This window comes from Myodes glareolus, chromosome 16 (genome assembly GCF_982192425.1).
Source record: "Myodes glareolus chromosome 16, mMyoGla1.1, whole genome shotgun sequence".
NCBI lineage: Eukaryota > Metazoa > Chordata > Mammalia > Rodentia > Cricetidae > Myodes > Myodes glareolus.
Window position 1 is genome coordinate 60,104,190 of NC_142041.1, and position 19,986 is coordinate 60,124,175.

The 19,986-nt window shown below is 42.1% G+C and overlaps 1 protein-coding gene across 7 annotated transcripts in view; it reads right to left on the reverse strand.

The window, feature by feature from the left end:
• The window catches only part of Eya1 (EYA transcriptional coactivator and phosphatase 1), a 140,844-nt gene that overhangs the window by 103,026 nt on the left and 17,832 nt on the right, over positions 1 to 19,986 (reverse strand). For 4 of the 7 annotated variants that reach the window (XM_048420437.3, XM_087897239.1, XM_087897237.1 and 1 more), the window contains exon 4: positions 9,187 to 9,264. The exons of 2 other annotated variants lie outside the window; for them this stretch is intronic. In XM_048420437.3, coding sequence (XP_048276394.1) covers positions 9,187 to 9,264 — 78 coding nt within the window. Of the gene's footprint in view, positions 1 to 9,186; positions 9,265 to 19,986 lie in introns of those variants that run through there. One more of the 7 variants, XM_048420438.3, reaches the window with a different exon arrangement.

Sequence of the window (19,986 nt, forward strand, 5' to 3'; positions counted from 1 at the left end):
TGTGCTCTCTCATTTGTCCCATAATGCATTTATGCGTGCCACACTTCATTTCCCAGTGGGTACTTGGGAGAGGAGTGGGAGATTTTGATTGGCATCCTAGGAAAGATGGGTTGTCTTTCTCCATTCAAACAAATGAGACCTAACCCAGGGACTCCGAAGCAGTCTGGACACATTCTAACCTTTCACTCTGCCAGATTTCCACCCTGGGTGTCACCTTAGAAGAGACATGAATCCACATGAAAGAAAAAGCAGGACAACCTGGCTCGTGTTCCCCTAACTTAGGGTACTTACTAAATGCCCATGGAAAGCTAATCCCTAGCCTCCCTGTGGGGAGATTTGTTAAAAGCTGCCATTGCTAGAAGGGAAGTATTGGTGAGAATACACTATAAGGACTGAGTAACACTTGTCCAGGCCACGTGTGGGGACAAGCTCTTCCACTCCCTTTCTCTAAGAATGAATGGAGGCCAAGAGCAAAGTAGGCAATATCTGCAGAATTATCTCCCTTGGGCAATTAAATTAAATTAAAAGCAAATGTTTGTAAAGCAAATGCCACCTGAGGACAGAATCCATGAGACCCTCCTTCATTCTTCTCTAATTCTAGATCTGCTTTTGAACTTCTGGGTCATAATTCCTGAAAAGATTGTCATCCCAATAAGCTGCATCCTACACTGTTTTTACATAGAGAACAAGGGGAGATGTTAGGATTGTCTGTCACACTGTAAGTCTATGAAACTCGTGTTCAAAATATGTGCCTTGCATGTGTGTATACACAGGAAAGTAGCAAGAACTAGGGGCTACAGGCTGTGCAAAGTCACGTCATGGGGTCTCAAGTCACTTACTCCAGTTTTCCTATCATTTCGGCAACAATGTTTGCTTCTTGGCCTCATATGAGCCTTGTGGAGACTAAGAAAGATCATTCACATGAAGGGATTCATACAGTGTTGGCATAAATAGATGATTTTCTCTGATTCTCACCATTTTTGTTTTGCTAACCTTGCCCTTCTTTCTGTATTTCTGTGGTATGTTTGTCCACACGAGTGCATGTTCATGTGTATACAGATGCATATATGTGTTCAGGTGTGTGTGTGGAGACAAAGGCTAGGTTAACCTTAGGCTTCCTTTTTCAGGCCCTGACCACCTTATTTGTGAGACAGGCTCTTTGGTTTGCTCAGAACTCACTGATTCTATGAGGCAGGCTGGCCAGTGAGTTCAGGGTCCAGTTTAGCTCCATCTCTCCAAGATTAAGATTACAAGCCCAGGCCATGATGCCTGGATTTTTTTTTACAAGGGTTGTAGGATCACACTCAAGTTCTCATTCTTGCACATAAGGGCTTTACTGAATGGGCTGTCTCCCTGGCCTCTCTTCTGCTTGTTTGTTTGTCTGTTCTTTAATTCTACTCAATAAACAACAGCGTCATCTGTCTAGAAAAATGCTTAATGGTAAAATTTTGGACCCATGTTTTACACATGAGGTGTTCAGGATAGACAGAAGTAACATCTTTGAAGACAGAGTGCAGGGGAACACAAGCACGCTGGCCTCTACACCTACATCCTATTGTCTTTTCCCATCTAAGCATACATTACTCTGACATCCTACACAGAAGCTACACCCCAGTCACCGACTCATTCCCCCTTCCATCACTCATCCCAAATCCTAAAGCAGCTGCTGATCTGGCCCTCACCCTCATACACACCCCTCATCTAGGACTCTTGCGTTGCTTCAAGTCCCCATCATGTCACACTGAGGTGACTGAAGCAGCCGTGAGGACACCTGCCCCATGTCCCACCCTCTACCTTCCCTTCCTAATGCCACCACAGAGAAGTCGTTTCATATCCATCCTATAGCTCACAGTCTTGTGGCCATTCACATGACTCAAGGAATGGCTACTAAATTACTTGGAAGAAGACACAGAAGACTGAGGTTTCCACACCCTCCCTTTTCTGATGCTGTGCATCCTGCCTGTATTTCAGGACCCCTGCGCACGTGCTCTGTTTACAGTCATCTTGGGTCTTCTTCAAGATACAACCCCTGCCTTATCATGCTCTTCTTCCTCTGTTTGACAGATTTACCACCACAGAGACTCAACTGTCACCTTTTCTTCACTTTACCTTCTTCCTCTGAACTTTCTTGGAGCATAGAACATGTCCACAAAGCCCCATTAGGTGCAATGCATTCTGGTTAGCACAGCTTCACGTCTAGCCAGGACTTTTCTTGGCAAACTATGAACTTCAGGTGCTGGAGACTTCCTATGTCTGTTTCCTCGGCACCTGATAGGATCTCTCTAGTGCATAGCAAGCAATCGACAGGTAACGCTCAGGTAATAAGAATGAGATCATGGGCCTATGAAATAAACAGCTCAGTGGGTAAACTGAGGCTGCCAAACCCAATGATCTACGTTTAATCCCTGGGACCCACATGGTGGGAGAAGATTGGCTCTAGCAAATTGTCTCCTCTGGCCTTCATATGTACATATGGCATGTGTGGCCACATACATACACATGTCAATACATACCTGTACACAGAAAGTATAAAAAAATAAAATGAAATTGCAGTCATAAGCAAATTTACAAACCTGAAATGAAGGGTAGATCTGATATTTTAGGCTATACATAATGAGCTTGACATGGTGTTTTTTTATTGTTGTTGTAAATTGGAGAAAACAGTATCATCTATGAACTAGTAAAAGCCACGAAAATCACTACATATTTCAAACTATATAACATTCACATGCCATATATGAGTCCTCTAATCCAAGCCCTTGAGACCTCTGGTAGCCTACAGCCAAGTGTCTACTGTTCTATACCTCAAGAACCCTTCTCTTCAATTGCCTAAACTGCTTTTACAACAGTAATCCAGGAATCTCAATATATCTTAGTGTCCTGGACCAGAATAACCCAGAGCAAGTAGGATTAATGACGATTATTTTATCAGGGCAGATACAATAGTCACCTTATTCATTCATCAACTCCAAATAAACAGGAATCAGAGAGCCCTGGAAACACACAGCAATCCATAGCTCCTTATCAGTTAACACACTAGTGATTATTCTTGTCTTTCTCTTCCTTCTACAATATAATTTAAAGAAGCTTCGATAAGTCTTGCTATGGGAGAGAATTCAGAGTAAGTAGCTAGGTCAAGCATGAGAATCCACTAAGCAGATCAAGAGGACTCTCAGAAGTTTCTTGTTCTCAGTCCATGCCTCCATGAGGCAGGTCTGTCATTACTGGCAACATCCCTCCGCCGGTCAGGTCATAGTATTGACATGAGTTTTCACTCTTCTCTGTCCTTCCAATGCAGTCAGCTCCCTCTTCAAAACACTCCACTCTGACAGCTTCTCGGTTTCACTCATTGATTGCTCTACTCTAGTTCCTGACATGGCAATGAGAGAAGGCACCTTCCACGTCCCCACTGAAGAGACATAATCTAACAAGGGTTATGCAGCCAGGTTCTGAAACCCATCTGCATAGATACAGGGTTGCCTCTGTTTCAATGGTTCCTTCTCCTCCGAGGCAGGATGGCAGCTCTGGGAGACCTGAGTCCCACAGAGGCATTGCTGAAACGCATTAGACTGGAAGACAGTCTAGATCGGCTCCAACTAGCCTAGCTTTCCTTCCTTCTCTTCTCTGAATTTCTCCTAAAAAGATCCTGGCACATGACTCCCAACCCATCAGCTCTTCTGGGAGATTTGAGAAACCGGTCTACTTTCTTATGAGTCAGGAAAACGCTGGGCTCCCTGATTTTACCCTGTCCTCACAAAGCCCTTTCTTACAATGGTGTGTGTGTGTGTGTGTGTGTGTGTGTGTGTGTGTGTGTGTGTGTGTATTTATGTAGAGAGGTTAGAGGCCAACATCATGTCTTTCTCTGTCACTTCTCCATGTTATGTTTTGAGAATGCATGCTTGAAGTTGTTATGAGTACAGAAAATCTAATTCATGTTCTCTAGCTTGTGGAGCAAAGACCTTTCCTCTGGGCTAGCTCTTCAGCCCCGAAGGATCCCTTTAATAAAACCTCTTTAATGACAACTAGATCACATAAAAACTCAAAGCACCAACCAAAGTACCAAGTTCCCCAACCAGAACTCATTTTTTTTTAAACCACAGTCTAAGCTCAGATGCCCCACTCCAAAAGAGCCCCCTCCAAACACGAAGCTCACAGGCTTTGTTTGGGATCAGCTTTCTTCGCTTCAGTGTGATGTCTTTCCATAACCAGTTAAGAAGTAAGCCAAACTGATCATTCACGGTGTTTTCCTCTTCTACTGAGTAGTTTCTACTTGCTGATACACTGTGGTATGATTGATACCATCAATAGGTGCTTGACTAACAAGTAGTAACACATTTAGATGTGGGGACTGGCAGGTTAGTTAGAGGTTTTGCAAACACACTGTTTACAATCCCTCTGGTCCTTAAAAGTTTCAAATAACTGAAATAACTGTGCCAGGGCTAGAAAGAGAGCTGGCAGATAAAGGTGGACGGTGCTGGTGCTGGCTGCCAAGCCTAAAGGCTTGAGACCACGATAGTGGAAGAAGAGAACTGGCTCTTGGTAGCTGTCCTCTGACCTTCATTCATACCATGGCATGTGCGTGTACACGTGTATGAGCACACACAACTATCTGCATGTGCATGCTCATACGAATTAATCACTTTGTACTGGTAAGGAGTAAATGAGCAAAACATCACTATGGTTCCCAACCACAGCAAACAGCCTCGCAATGTTCAGGTCCCCCGTGTGTTTCAGCAAACTGAGCACGTTCCTCTAGTGTCCCCACACTGAGGGCAGGAAGGAAAATATGAAAGAACGTCCTTATGAGATAGAGGTGACACCACCGCCACTACCAGAGCGGGCCCCATGCTGCCTTCTCTTTGTAGACTGTTTTCTAAGAAAATGAAAGAGCTTTGTCTCCACGGGGCTCTGCCTTTTAGACCTGCACCCAACTCCCTGGCTCGCCCACTTCTTCCCTCTTTCTCCTCACATACAGACTCTGTAGAAAATATCATCTTTTCTAAAGTCAGCAATGTGTCCTCCATCTTCACCTCAACCCTTTTCTAGGACTTATTCTTCCTTGGTGTTTTTCCAGACAGCAGCTGCCAAGCATCTGAGATTCAAGGTATTACCAAGACCCCAGCAAAGTGCTTCGTCAAAGCATGTGCTTTCTGCTGTTCTGGAAAACCTCTCATTTTCTGAGGCCCATGACAGCTCTCTAACATTCCCGTGATGATGGCTTTCTAGACACCACCTTTCATTGAACTGAAGCTTTAGAATTCCACAGTGTAACTGGGCAGTGGTGGTGCACACCTTTAATCCCAGCACTGGGGAGGCAGAGGCAGGCACATTTTTGTGAGTTCAAGGCCAGCCTGGTCTACAAGAAGTAATTCCAGGACAGGCTCCAAAGTTACAGAGAAGCCCTGTCTCGACAAACCAAAAAAAATAAAAATAAAAAAATAATCCACAGTGTCTCCCAATAGGCCCCAAAAGAGAATTATTCCAGAATTCTCTTTCCATCTGGCTCTCCACTCTGGCTCACGACCACAGTCTAAGCTTTTTATTTCCCCATTTTACATCTCAATCCACAAGAACATTAGCCATTTCATTCCTTCATTTAGGCAACATACATTGAGCAGCTCTAAGGCACTCGGTATTATCATGGCTACTGGCATGTAAGTGTGGACAATACCAATACACTCTGTTCTCATAGAGCTACATAGTAAACAAGAAGACAGATAATGAGAAAAAACCTTAAAGCACTGGTGAAAGTTCAGCAGGGGAGTACGAAGAACGAACCACAGAACTGCGTGGTGGTACCCCACTGGTTTGAAGATTAGGGGAGACTCTCATTTCCCATCTTTTCCAATGTCATCAAGCAGGTCTCCCGCCATCTTTGTCTCCTGTCCATGTTGGGCTGTATCTTCTCCACTGAGACGACTGGAGACACAGATAATTACTCTAAGCTATTCCTCTTAAAAACTCTCAACTCTCTCACCTCTACGTTCCCTTGCATCCTACCCACCAATCAAGCATCTCTTTGCCTGGGTTGCTAAGCCTTTAAAACCATGTTCTCAGCCTTCCTGATGCTGCAACCCTTTAATACTGTTCTTCATGCTGTAGTGACCCCTATCTATAAGATTATTTCATTATCACTTCTTAACTATAATTTGCTATTGATATAAATTGCAATGTAAACATCTGATATGCAAGCAGCCCTGTGGAGGTCATGACCCGTGGCTTGAGAACCAGCACTTTAAAGGGAAAACTCACTCCGCAAATATACTTCAAGTTGAAGAGCTCTGGCTTTGTCAGGACCTGTGACTGCCCTGTCTGTCCACTTTTGAGTTGGAAGCCATCTTGTCACACCTTTCTGTTTTGTACCACATCTCCTTCTGTCTCCTCCAACTCCACAGACTCACAAGCCTGTCACTAATCTCTGCACTCACTACTCGCTTGCTCATGTGATACTTTACTGAACAAGGATGAACGGCCAGTCACAGGTGTCAAGAACACAAAGCTAACAAGGGACAGAATACCTTCCAGTTTTCTTATCTCCTTGTACCACGTGATGCATAACTTGTGTTTAAAAACACTACTTTTCAAATCTATAAGTGCCATGCATGTGCTCAATAAGGAAATAGACAACAACAGAAAAAGAAAAAAGAAAGTTCAAAATTCAGCCTGCTACCTAGACACAAACACCATTTTTGTTCCCAAACATATGAAATACATTCATACAAAGAAACAGCCTTTCTTCAAGAATAGAACTGACTTTACTAAAGACATTACTTTCAAATTTCATTTTACTTTGGTTTTTCAAGGCAGGATTTCCCTGTGTAGCCTTGGCTGACCTAGAACTCATGTTGTAGATCAGGTTGGCCTCGAACTCGGAGACTTGCCCACGTCTGTCTCTGAGTGTTGGAACTAAAGCTGTGCATTGCCATAGGTTTTCAAGAGATTCTTCTTATACAAACTACCCCTTCACTTCATCTTAGAACTAAGATGTATGTGTCTACATATATACTGCATATAGGTATTTATGCATACATGTACACATAACTATTGGCTTATGTGAGTGACTCTGTCATGTAGACAGTGCTTCTTTTAAATTCGCTGCTTTCACTTCCAATTCAATATTCTCACATCATCTCTATATTTCTAATTTATCTCTGCCATCATGGGATCACTTTTTCAGCACACACACACACACACACACACACACACACACACACACACACACGGGGGTGGGGGAAGTTGTTCTGACTTCTGGCTTCAACATCAATAAATCCCACTAACTTTACCATGTAGACTTCCAAACTTCCCATCTGCAAACTTTCTGAGCTCTGATGCTGACATTTTCAGGTATCTCATGCCTCTCACTTAACGTGCACATACGCCTCGCTCTACTTCTCCCTGTCTTGCTTGATTGACCCAATGTCATCCACTGGTCATGGATGACATAAGTTCCATAAATGCATCAAATCCTTCATTTTCCCACTCCCATTGTCAGAATTTTACCACAATTCTTCAATATCTCTTTTTAAAAATTATTTATTTATTTTTATTTTATGTACATTGGTGTTTTGCCCACGTGTATATCTAGGGTATCAGATCCCTTAGAACTGACAGCTACACTGATGCAAGTGTTAGAGACAGTTGTGAGCTGCCATGTGGGTGCTGGGAATTGAACCCTGGTCCTCTGGATGCGTAGTCAGTGCTCTTTAACAGCTGAGCCGTCTCTCCAACTGCCTCCTCAATAGCTCTTAACCAAATGAATGCAAAACTTTGAAACCAGTATCTCACTTGAATTCAGGTGTCTCCAAATACATTGCCCCAGCTCCTATGACTGAATAAGGGACCTAAGTGCCAGTCTGTCCTGTGATGTCTCCCGTTGCACAGAGGCTAAAACAAATCCCAGGCAGAATTTGTTGGCCTCCTTGGACTCTGAACCTACCCCTCTATAGCACATCCATATTGCTTACACAGTGCCCACTAAGAATGGCAGATTTTTGTCGGTGTCCCGAGTTCCATGCCCTCTGGGCTACGGGCTCCTTACATGGAGCAGCCAACCCGCCAGTTCCCTCCTCCACGGTTCCAAGTGAACATTTTGCTATCTGTTTCCTAAATATGAGTGTTAGTCTGGGACACCTTTCCTAATAGTCTAGCTTTGTCTGATCTCCACTAGAGCCCTGCCTGGGCGCTCTTGCAATCTCAGGTCTTCCCTCTGCTGTTGCCAGACTGTACTGGAATAATTTTTCATTTACTCATGCCATTAAGTCCTGAACTGAGATCATTTTTATACATCTATGAAACTCATAATAGCACAAAGCACATTGCCTGGAATGAGCTAAATTCCACTTAACGTTTCGAGAAAGAAGAAACTGACATAAGATGCTCTGTTGTTTCCTTACCGATTCCATCTAATATCATTAGTGCCCAAATTCTGCATGGATACTTACTTTTGTATCTGTATACAGTTTCGTTCCATTGTGGTTAATTGTAGATATGTGATTCTAAGAACTAGATCATCAACAATAAATCTATGAAGGCACAGCACTTCGAAAACATAGGTCTTAAAAAGCAGTAGAAAACACGACAAGGGTATGCAATTTAAGAATTGTCTCTGATTGAAATCATTTTCCAATAAAATAATCTATTCTGGGTAGCTTGGCAAGTGCATGGCAGGGGTTCCACAGTAAGCCACTGCCACCACTAAGTCCTTCTGAGTGTTTTCACTGTGACAGATGTGTGATGCGAGCTGTTTATTAGAGGTTTTGTTAATGTGAGAGAGATGAAGACTTATGAGTATAACACTGCTGGAGAGAGTCAGCCCAACATAGGCATTGCTCAGACACAAGTCAGGTTTGAAGCTGCTAAGTCTAATTAGGGTGTCTTGAAGAGTCAAATTTTTGCCCATGCAAAGTTGCATAATAGGAAAAATGATACAAATAATAAAAGGAGAAGCATCATTCCCGTACAGAGGTCATTTGGCTTAAGAATGGAGAACAACAGTCCTTTTATCTTCTTTGCACACCAACATTATTTGTAAATACTTCCTAGGGACTACAGACACATGAATTATTCGTTGGGATTGACATTTGTATCTGTGAATACCCATACACTTATATGAACATATATAGTCACATAATAAACTAGGAAATACAATTGCTGAGTGCGAATTGGAAAATCCGTTCCGTTCCTTACCTGAACCTGAGAAACTGTCTAAAGACCCGTCTGCTGCTGTTGAAGCTATTTCACTGCTGCTCATTGGCTCTGTTTTAACTACAAAAGTAAACACACATCACGTACTGAATTAGTAGTCATCTGTGAAGGTGTGGGAGAAAAAATATACCATCCTAAATAGTGCTAAGAAATTACTTTATGAGACAGTATCTTTCCATTTGAATATAAGCCAGATTTTCTTATTAGACACTATTTTGAAAAAAATCTCAATTAACAATTAGAAAGAAATTGTTAAATTCCTTTTCTATAAGAAAGCCCTTCTTCTGTTACATATTACCCTTTAGAGCCAGGGATCTCAACATACCTAATGCTGCGGTCCTTTAATATAACTCTTTATGTTGTGACCTCCAACCATAAAATTATGAAGTCGCACATATGCGACTTCATAATTGCAATTTTGCTACTGTTACAAATTGTAGTACAAATATCTGACATGCAGGATATCTGATATGGGACCCAGATCCACAGGCTGAGAACCGCTGCTTTAAAGGAATAATTTAAATACTAATTAAATTCATTTTCAGTATATAACTACTAATTTGATTATTAGTAGAAACTTTACTTACAATATACAATGTGAAATTACTTTGTGGTGTTTGTCAAATGTCTGTTATTTAGCCCAGCAATCAGAAGAAAAATTTCAAAGGTTTTCAAGAAGTAGGGAATAAGTGACCATGCTTAAGTACAGCTGATTTCATGGTGATTGAGAACAAGTATGTGCATATACACATACTCCACCTGCCCCCCCCACATGAGTGTGTGTGCGCACACCCACCCACCCACACACACACGCACATACTTCCTTAGATATCTAGAAGTTGCAGATACAACCTCAAGCTAATGAACTCCTATCACCAAACCATTTCATATAGTCAATTCATCAATATTTTCGCACAATGAAAAAAGGAATTTTCCCATTTCAAAGCAATATTGATAGAAGACAGTGTGAGAAAAATAGATATAAACATAATATATATGCATATGTGTATGTATATATAATCTTTGACAAAGTTACTCAGGCTGAGAAGTAACTTTCTGATTTAGATCATAGGATGTCTACTGAACCTATTCTAAGAGAATGACAAAATTACAGTATGCCACAAAGAGTGTCACACTGTTTCAGAACTCAAGAGCAGCTTCCTTCTCTCTTCCTAGCTTTAGAACTCCTTTCTGGAGTGCCATTGGTAGCATGTTCTAGCCTATGAGTGAAGGTGCCTTAGTCTCTATTTTCTTGGGAAACGCATTAGTATTCCAAAGTCAACCTGAAACTCTGTGTTCCCTGAAGTGAAAATTATGACCATAGAGTTCAGAGAGAGAAGCTCCTTCTTCAAAGTAAGAACATTCCAGAATGGGAGATTATGGAGAAAAAAGCTCTTTTGTCTCAATTCACCAGTCTTTCTAAAATGCCATATAGAGGACCCATCCAGCTCAAGTCTTGGTCCTGAGCATTTATTTTACACAGGCATAATGAGTTATTTTCACATGAGCATTATAAGCAGATGAATCAGGCAATCATTTAAAAAATTAATTACTTAGCTGGTTTCTAAACAAAGTTGGAGAGAAAAACAAAAAACAAACAAAACAAAACAAAAAACAAAAGAACCCAAACCAAACCAAAACAAACCAAAACAAAAAAAAAAAAAAACACCGAGACTAATGGAAATCATTCTGCCTGATTGTTTTCATGTAGACCACACAACAGCGAGGCTCAAGTTCTGACTCAAATTTTCACTTTTCTGCCAGTTGTTTTGGGTTAGAAGTCTCAGCTGATGCTAATACATTCTGACAGAAGCCTGCCGTTCCCTTCTCTCCCTGCGCCACCGGCCACCTAATGTTCTTGCTCATCATAACCACCATGTCGCCGCAGCTGAAGAGAAGCTAACAGTAACTATGGGGGGCTCTCATGCTCAAGACAGCCACATTATCCTTCATGTTCCTTTAAAGACCTGACACAACGCCTTCATTAAATCACCCAATTGTACCAGTCCACTTTTTAGACTGACCGCTAAGGGGATGCTGAACTCCAAATCAAACACCACATGCTGAGGCCACGGGTAGAACAAGGTGAAATGAAAACTGAGCATGTAAAATGCCTACCATGGGCCAGCTTCTCCATGGATACTATCATCAAGTGGAAAAGTCTGTGAGGTCTCGGGAACTCCTTAGCCAGGCATTACCTTGTTGTCTCTCTCAGTAAAAACTGAAACCAATGGGACCAAGGAGCATCCAAAATGGGATATAATTTGGGGAGTTCCTTTATCCCCAGGCCTGCGACCAAAGCTGGATGAAATGGTTTAAGTAAGTAGTGCTTTGCAGAGGTCAGAGCTGGAATAAGGCGGCGATGCGTGGTGCCGTTAGGTGTGGTTTGATCAGAAAGCATGACTCTGCCTGCTCTGCCCATGGAGCTTCCTGACCACTGAGCTTACTGGATGATCTAAAGTAGAAATTCCCTGCCCTGATGTCAAGAAAAGAAGAAGAAAGAACCCTTCTCCTGACTAGGTTGTTGGTCCAAATTGCTTCCAGGTCTGCCAAATCTAAGATCAATGATTCCATAGCTCATAACTCTGAGAAAGTTTACCTACAACAAAACCCTCTCTATCTCCGTTCCCCTGAAATCTACATCTCTGCATGATCAAATTCAATCAAGTGCAACTCTCACTCCTAACCAGGAACTTCAATTGTTCTCAAAATCCATTAAAACTAGGCAAAAAAGCAAGGAAGGGAAGATGATACTCTCCTTTAGATCCCAAGATCGTTGTCTTTTGCCATTGTCCAAACACAGCCGTCTATACGGTAAGATCTAAAGAGTCCCACTGAATCCAGTTTCTAAAAAGGCTCTCTGTTAAGGGGGAGATGATGTCCAGAAAGTCACTACCAGGATGTGCTTGATTATATCAGTCCTGTAATCGAATACTTTGATCTTCAGAGGTCTAATGATTATTGTGATGTAAGATATTCTCTGAGGGGATTGGGAGATGGCTCACTGGATAAGAGGCTCGCTGTGTAGCTGTGTAGGTGTGACTACCTGAGTTTGTATCTCCAGCATTCATAAAAACTGGGCATTGTGGCATCCACCTGTAAGTTCTGTGCTGGAGGAGAGGGAAGTCAGGTAGATCCCAACGGATCTCTAGCCAGGCAGTCTAGCCTAAACAGGGAGCTTCTGGCCTAGTGAGAGACCTTGCCTCAAAAATCAATATGGGGAATGATAGAGGACGACGACCCATGTTCACAAACACACACACACACACACACACACACACACACACTCATGAAAGAAAACTTCCTTGCCAAAAAAACAAAAAATCAAAATATTCCTGGCTTTGTTATGGCCAACTCTACACTGACAGAGGATTAAAGAGACAAAAGCAATATGTGCCCATCTGAATCCGACCCACTCCGTGCTACCTGGATGATTGCACACAGCAATAGGCTCCAAATGGCATAACAAAACATCTCTCCCAGGCTTTGAATTTTGATGTACCTCATCCTGATTTTTTTTTCTAAAAAATACTGTGACATTTGAGAACAGCTCTCCTATCTAAGCTTTCTGACTGGAGGGCAAAAACCTATAAATAATGTTTTCTAACTAAAGGATCACTTCTCCGTAGCATTCTGCTTGTTATATGACCTCAATTTACTACAAAGTAGTTTTTTTTTCTTCTTTTCATTGACAATCCTGCATCTCTTCTTTCTTCCTGCTTCAGGTTCTGGCCTGCCCTCTGACCCTGGGCAACTGTCTCTCATAAATGTCCTTTAAGACATTCAGAAATTCCTTCATGTGGCCATGCACTCCAGAAACTCAGCTGTCCTGGGCCACTGCTACCCTTCAGAGGCTCCACAAACTTCCATCTACCAATGCCTTCGGGTGCCAGGGTTGAGGTCAGAATATCTAATCACCTGCTGCTGGATTTTCTATAGTTTAATCCCTTGGCCCTAATCACCTTTCTGCATGATGCTTTTTTTAATCATCTATGTCACAGAGATGTAACAGAGATTCCCAGAATGTTATGGTAACAAGAAGGAGTGCAACAGCGGCCATCGCCATCACCAACAGCACCAGCAGCAGTGTTCAGAGGTAAGAGCCACAGCTGATTACTAATGGTGTTTCAATCTTGCCTTACCGCCAAGAGCATAAACCTCAAATAAGGTGCTCAGTTTTGGTTATCTCAGCTTTCGTATCTGTTCCTGGGTATTATATACTCAGATAAGAACTAACAAATATAGAGATTAAGACCATTTCAGCTGTGTAAGGACCCGAGCCCATGCTTTCATATTCACTTGTCCTTGTCTTGGAAGCATGAGGATGTTCCCTTCACCACCACTGGTTGAGTTTAATGCTGGGAAAATACTCTGCCACTGAACTACATCCCTGGCTCCAAAAGCATTTCTTAAGGTACAGATAACAGTGTTAAAAATCTATCCGAAGCCCCACATTAAAGTCAAGCTTACCCTTCCAAAAGAAATGAGAGGCTCTAAAGGGAAAATCAACTATGGAGGCCTTACCTAAGGGAAGCCAAAATCAAATTAAGCAAGGCATCTTGGGAATAACTCCAGAAGGTGAGACTAAACCATGATTATATTAAAACAACTAGTGCCTTGGCTATTCCATTATCAGTGTGTGCTTTGTTCCTGAAGGAACAGGTCAACAGAAAAAAAATGGTGCACAAGGCAGCCAGTGACCAGAAATTTCAGACTACAAGTGAAAATTCTAGCATTCTTTACAGTAGGCTGATCCATGAAGACAAGAGAGCCTCTTTCTATACTGTAAGTGAAGAGCTGCCTATCAGACCACTGTAGCCTGGGGAGATCAGCTGTGAGGAGCAGCCAACTAGCCCCCTGTGCTGCCATTCCACGTTCATCAACTTCTGGATGAACTTGAAATGTTATGGTCATGAAAACACATGTCCAAACTTACAGAGCAATCAGAGAAGCGCTCAATCCATTTGATGAGTGATATTCTCCCATGTATTAATAAAACCGCAAAAACAAATTCAGTCCTAAATGGTAGCTCTGTTTGCTGGACTGAGAGCCAGTCTGCACTAGGATGGATCTGCCCAGAAAGGTAGGTGGCCATGGAACAGCAGCAGGCTGGGTGAGCAGCAGCCAGTCCCCTTGCCCCCAGAAAATGTATAACCTCCCAGAAACATCATATTTTTCTCGTTTACTCCCTTCTGCCAGGCTCACTCTTAATGCCCATTAGATCCTTTGTCTTTCCAAGCCCCTGTCTGTTCTCCCACTCCAACTTCATCAGCCTCGTGTGGCCAGTGTGGAACCCAGTGCCTGCCAGGTCTGGTCTCCGGTCTGTGCACTGTGAGGTCTCATGTTCCCAAGTGTCTTTGTCCATCTCTAATCACAGGACGGGGACCTGCTCATTGCCCACTCTTCAGCAGCTGCTCCGCATAGTGAGCATGACAGAGCGGAGCCACTTCACATGCTGATGAATGAATTCCACGTCAGCAGAACCTTCTCTCTTTTTCATTCCCTCGAGTCATCCCACCATGGGACAGTCTCTGTGTTCTGTTTCTTGTCAAGTGTCTGAAATACCTTCACTGAATCTTTACCACTTTCCCCAGTTCCCAAACCATACCTCACTCCCCACCCATACGCCTTTACCTAATATTTTATAGAGAATATTGAAGGAGCATTAAATTTTTCTCTTTCTGTAACATGAATTCCAGCTAAGTTGTTCTTCCTCTGTTGGGATTACTTTTGCCTCTTCTTGCATCTCTTCCAGGCTTCCTTTGTAATGATAGCCTGATGCTTGGTGGCGCACGATCTGCCCTTCTCATAAAGCTGCTTCTCTTGGGGACACAGACAGAAGTCCCCGAACACTTGGTTTGCAGGGCTCAGGACTGAGCACAGGACCCTAAGCTACCCTCAAGCTCATGCTAGCCCTAGCTCATGTTCCGTCCCAATCCCCTCTCCTAACTGTGCAAATGTTCATGAACTGACTCTCAGCGATGGCTCTTCTCAAGCTGCCTTCTTTAACCTTCAAGTTTCTCGGGCATTCGCTTTCATACTCTCACCACAGACTCCCCCCCTCACCCACTCGATCATTCTGAAGTATCTGCTCTTCCCCTAAATGGCCTTTTCCAGTTTCCTAGCTCAAACTTTTCTCAATAACCTTCTTTCCCTGACATTGATTACCCCACTCTAACAACAGCTCCTTCTTCTCTGCTCTAATGTCTTTCCTTTCCCCCGGGTCATTTGCCTTCGTCTCTCCTGTGCTTCCATAATTCCACCTCCTTCCCACCTGTCTGCAATTTCCTTCACAATAATTTTCTTTACCGTGACTTTTAAATATGATTTTTATATAGACAGCCCCTCAATCTCCACCCATATATATACAAAATGTGGCCACAGAAAACAATCACCTGATTAAAGTCACACTGAACCTAACCAAACATATCACCACCACTTCCTCCTGAAGGGTTTGAGTTTTATACAAAATGCTTTTAGTCACAAAGACTGGATGTTTCCCTTCTGCCTTCTCATCTCTTAGATCCTACTACCAGGTACTGTAGCTTGGCTCTTAAGCATCCCTCAGAGGCTGGTGTACAGACATGGTCCCCTCCCCCATGAGATATTCCTAGAGATGGTGAAAGTTTTAATCTTGTTATTTTTCATCTCCTTTCATGCCCAGCCATGAGACGAATGATTTTCCTGTGTTAATGTTCTAACCATGATGAAATGTCTGTAACCACTGACCAGAATCTAAAAGTCCATGACACAACCCACTGGTACACTAATAGAGAAAAGCTATGATGTAACCCACTGGTACACTGGTAAAGTCATGATAAAGCCCACTGGTACTCTGGTAGAAAAAACTATGATATAGCTTACTAGTTCACTGATTGGTAGAGAAATTCAAGTGGTCCACAGGTACACTGGTAGAGAAAGCCATGACATAATCCACTGGTACACTGGTAGAGAAAGCCATGACGTAGCCCACTGGTCCATCAGCTGAGCACTTCCCTAGCATGCATAATGACTTGGCTTCTACCTCCAATAATGATGCTGGGGCATTACTGAGTCTACCTGTTCCTAGACTCAGAAAACATAGCCAGCATACCTTTGTTCTTTATAATCTAGTTACCTCCAATCTTTGTCACAGTGTCAGAAAACTAACAAATAGCATGCGTATTAATGTCTCCCTCTGCCATCTTTTACATTTACTTTCTAAATGTCACAGTCACTCTCCTTCCAAATTACCTTCTACCTCTTATAAAACTGGGGAGATTGGACCATCAGCTCCACTCTTCCAGCTGTAGGCAATTTTATCTTTTGGTCACCTAGATTTGTACAATACTTCTGTCACTGAGGTATTCAGCAGATGCTCAATGGGCATGGATTAAGTTTGTATTCCATAATCATCATGCATTAGACTTTTATAAAATATATGACCTCATTTACTTGTCCTGACTCTGTGAGACACTGTAATCTATGTGCTCTAAAAGAGGTACCATGTGCCCCTATATACAGACACTTACACTAGTCAGTGTTTCCTCCCAGTTCTAGCTTTGCCAATCTCTTACTCATCACATTAGATATTATATAAGTTATTCAAGCTGACTTATATACCTCAAGTTTTATTTAAAAATCCTACTGTATCATCCTTTAATCTACTACTCAAGCATAACTGTTTCCCCCTGAACTTCAAAACCTGTGTCTGTGCCTTCTTTAGAATATGTACATGCATATATAATACATATAGAGAATATGGTCTACATGCAATATATAGAATATCAAATAATAGAGTATATGATCTATAAAAATATTGTATATGATATATAATATATACATATTTAGAATATATAACATTTAAAATAGATATTATATTTATTTATCTCCATGTGTATCCTCTTCTATCCCACTTCATATTGCATAGTCTTAAACATTTTGATGTATGATAGCTATTTTCACAGCAGGAGAAGCTTTTGTGTGTTTGTCTGTTTGTTTTCCCGACTCAGGTTTTTCTGTAGCTTTGGAGCCTGTCCTGAAACTAGCTCTTGTAAACTAGGCTGGCCTCAAACTCAGAGATCCGCTTGCCTCTGCCTCCCGAGGGCTGGAATTAAAGGTGTGCATCACCACCGACCAGCTAGGAGAAGCATTTTTAAGTTGTTCTATCTTTACACAACTTTGGTCAATACTTGGCTCATAGAATCCAGCAGTTGTAGAATAAGCAGATGAAGGTAAGAATACATGGTACCTGAAGACAGGTTTCAATGAACTTAAACCAATAGGCACACTGCTCAGGCAATTATCAATACCACTAAAATCTCAGATAGCTTTTAGCCCTCCAAAATTATCATTCCAGGAACTTAGACACAGCTTCTTTCACCAGAGTAGTCCATGGGTGGGGCACACAAAAAACACTTGAGTCACTTTGAGTTTATTTGTCAAATGAATATTGTTTCATTATAATCAAATGATATCTTTGGGTTTCTGTTTGGATAGAGAGTGCCCTTCTTGACTCAGTAAGGAGATAGGCAAATAAATTATTGTAGCTTTGGAAGTAACTATGTCGTAGAGATCAAAAATGGACCAGCACAACCGTGTATTGGTTCTGATTCAATAACAACATCACTTATCCATTTAAGGAGTCTTTTTCTTAAACCATAGGGTGAAGTGAAAGTACATGTTTTTTTTTAAAAAAAAACTATACCAAATTGTTCCAAAAGAAACAACTTGACACAAAATGAAAAATGGTGAAAAATGAACAAAATTGGTACATGGTAGATGAAAAGTGGAAAATATTCCTAAATGTATACATTTTTATATGCCTTACTTTAAAAACACATCTTTGAATTACATTAACCTGCCATGTTACTTTTCTTTATCCAAAACTTTATATACCTACAAAGTCAATGATTTCTTCTTGGCTAATTCTTACTTAGAAAATATGGCATTTCTTTGGATTGGGACTACAACTTGAGAGCCTTGAATAAAGCCATCTTCTCTGTCTCCCAAGAGGGGAGAAATATAGTAACTCTTCAAACGCAGCCTGCATAACCTTATGAAAATAAACCACAATTACCAAACTTGAACATAGGGGTCTACATGGCATATAATGTGGACCATTGGCTCATGGACTGAGTGTTTGGATTCCAGCAGGTGGACTTCCGGGAAAAGACAATAGTCCGAGGACTCTGACCAATCAACACATTAGTCGGTCCCTTGGTAGGCTTATAGTACTGCAGCATTATTGGGGTGGTGGGAAGTAGGAAGTGGGGTCTAGATGGATGAAGAAGGAGGGTGGGGGTCTGCTCTGGAAAGGTATTTCTTGTCACTTGGTCCTTCCCTGACCAGGGTGGCCTCCTGACCACCATGACCTAAATAACTTCGCTGTGGCACGCTCTTACACAACGATGCTTTCTTTCACCTCGGGTTCAGGTACATGTAGCCAGATGACCACAAAAATGAAACCTTTGAAATGATAAGTCAAAATATAATCTCCCTCCCTCTCAGTTACTTGTGTCAGGCATTTAGTAAGGAAATAATGATTAATGGTAATAATACTCGTAATGAAAGTCTAATAAACACACCTGGTCAAGAAGAACGGTAGGAAATTTCGAAACCTGTTCTTCACAGGAAAGTGAGCCTATTAGAGTGTTATTATGCAGAGGGAGGCTAGTGGCTCTCTTTAAATAAGAAACAGTAAATGTAGACTCCCTTGCAAAGTTGTGTACAGCCCTAATTGGCTGTTTTTGCAGCTGTCATTCCTGTCCCACTGATCAGGTTCCCAACACATCCATTTTGAACAGACTGACACTATACTAGGAGCTCCCTCCCTCTCAGTCCAAGCGCTCTCAGAACAGGGTGCCAGACTAGCACCTCAAACACCTTCACAGTGCCAGTGCCGGTCCCCTTCTCCAAATATTCCCTGGCTTCTCCTACCAGCCCAGGAAGATCAAATTCCTCAGCTTGATGCTCAGGGTCCTCTACAGTTTGGCTCCAGGAGACTCCCCTGACCTATCTCATCACTTCCTTCTTCAGCTCACCCAGTCTCCTTAGCGCCCCCAAACTATCCTACCTTTGTTCCTTGGTCCCCCTCATTTAGCATGCATTCCAGCTCCTCTCCACCTATGCAGACTACTGGGTTCCTGACTCAGCTCAGATTCCACCTCCTCCTTGAAGCCTGGCCAGAGTCTAGCAGGCTGAAGAGCCCTTTCTTCTGAACTCTGAGAGCACTTTTGTTTGCACCAGTGGCTTCTAACCTTCTTGAGAATGAAGCCCTTTTTTTTCTGACACCAAAGTATTTCAGAACTCAGTGATAGTGTCTTGCTAATCTGTGGATGGAGAAGGAAGGGCGTTGGTAACCAAACCTACTGTGGCATCAATGACAAAAGCTTTGCATTAGAATAAATGCTGTGGAACTTCACATATGAAAAAGTTGTGCATGCACGTGACTCACAAATGTTCTTGCCAAATATACAAATACACAAAGCATTATGCACAAAATAATTTTCTCACCTTCCGCACTTACTCTCCTTCTCCTAGGGAACCCTGAGTCATGGGCTGAGGGTCCTACTCCCCAAAATTGATTTCACAATATCATTGTCTTTTAGATTTCTTTGCCAAAAAATGGTGGAATTTGTATCTCTCTCAATCAGACCTTGAGCTACTTATGGCTGGGGAATCAGCTGATCTTCACAGTCTAACTTCTACACTCCTTCAGAGTGCTTTATGCACAGTAGGAATGAAAAATACGTTTGTTACCCTTTTGTCTCAATATGGTAAGATGACATTTACCATAGTGCA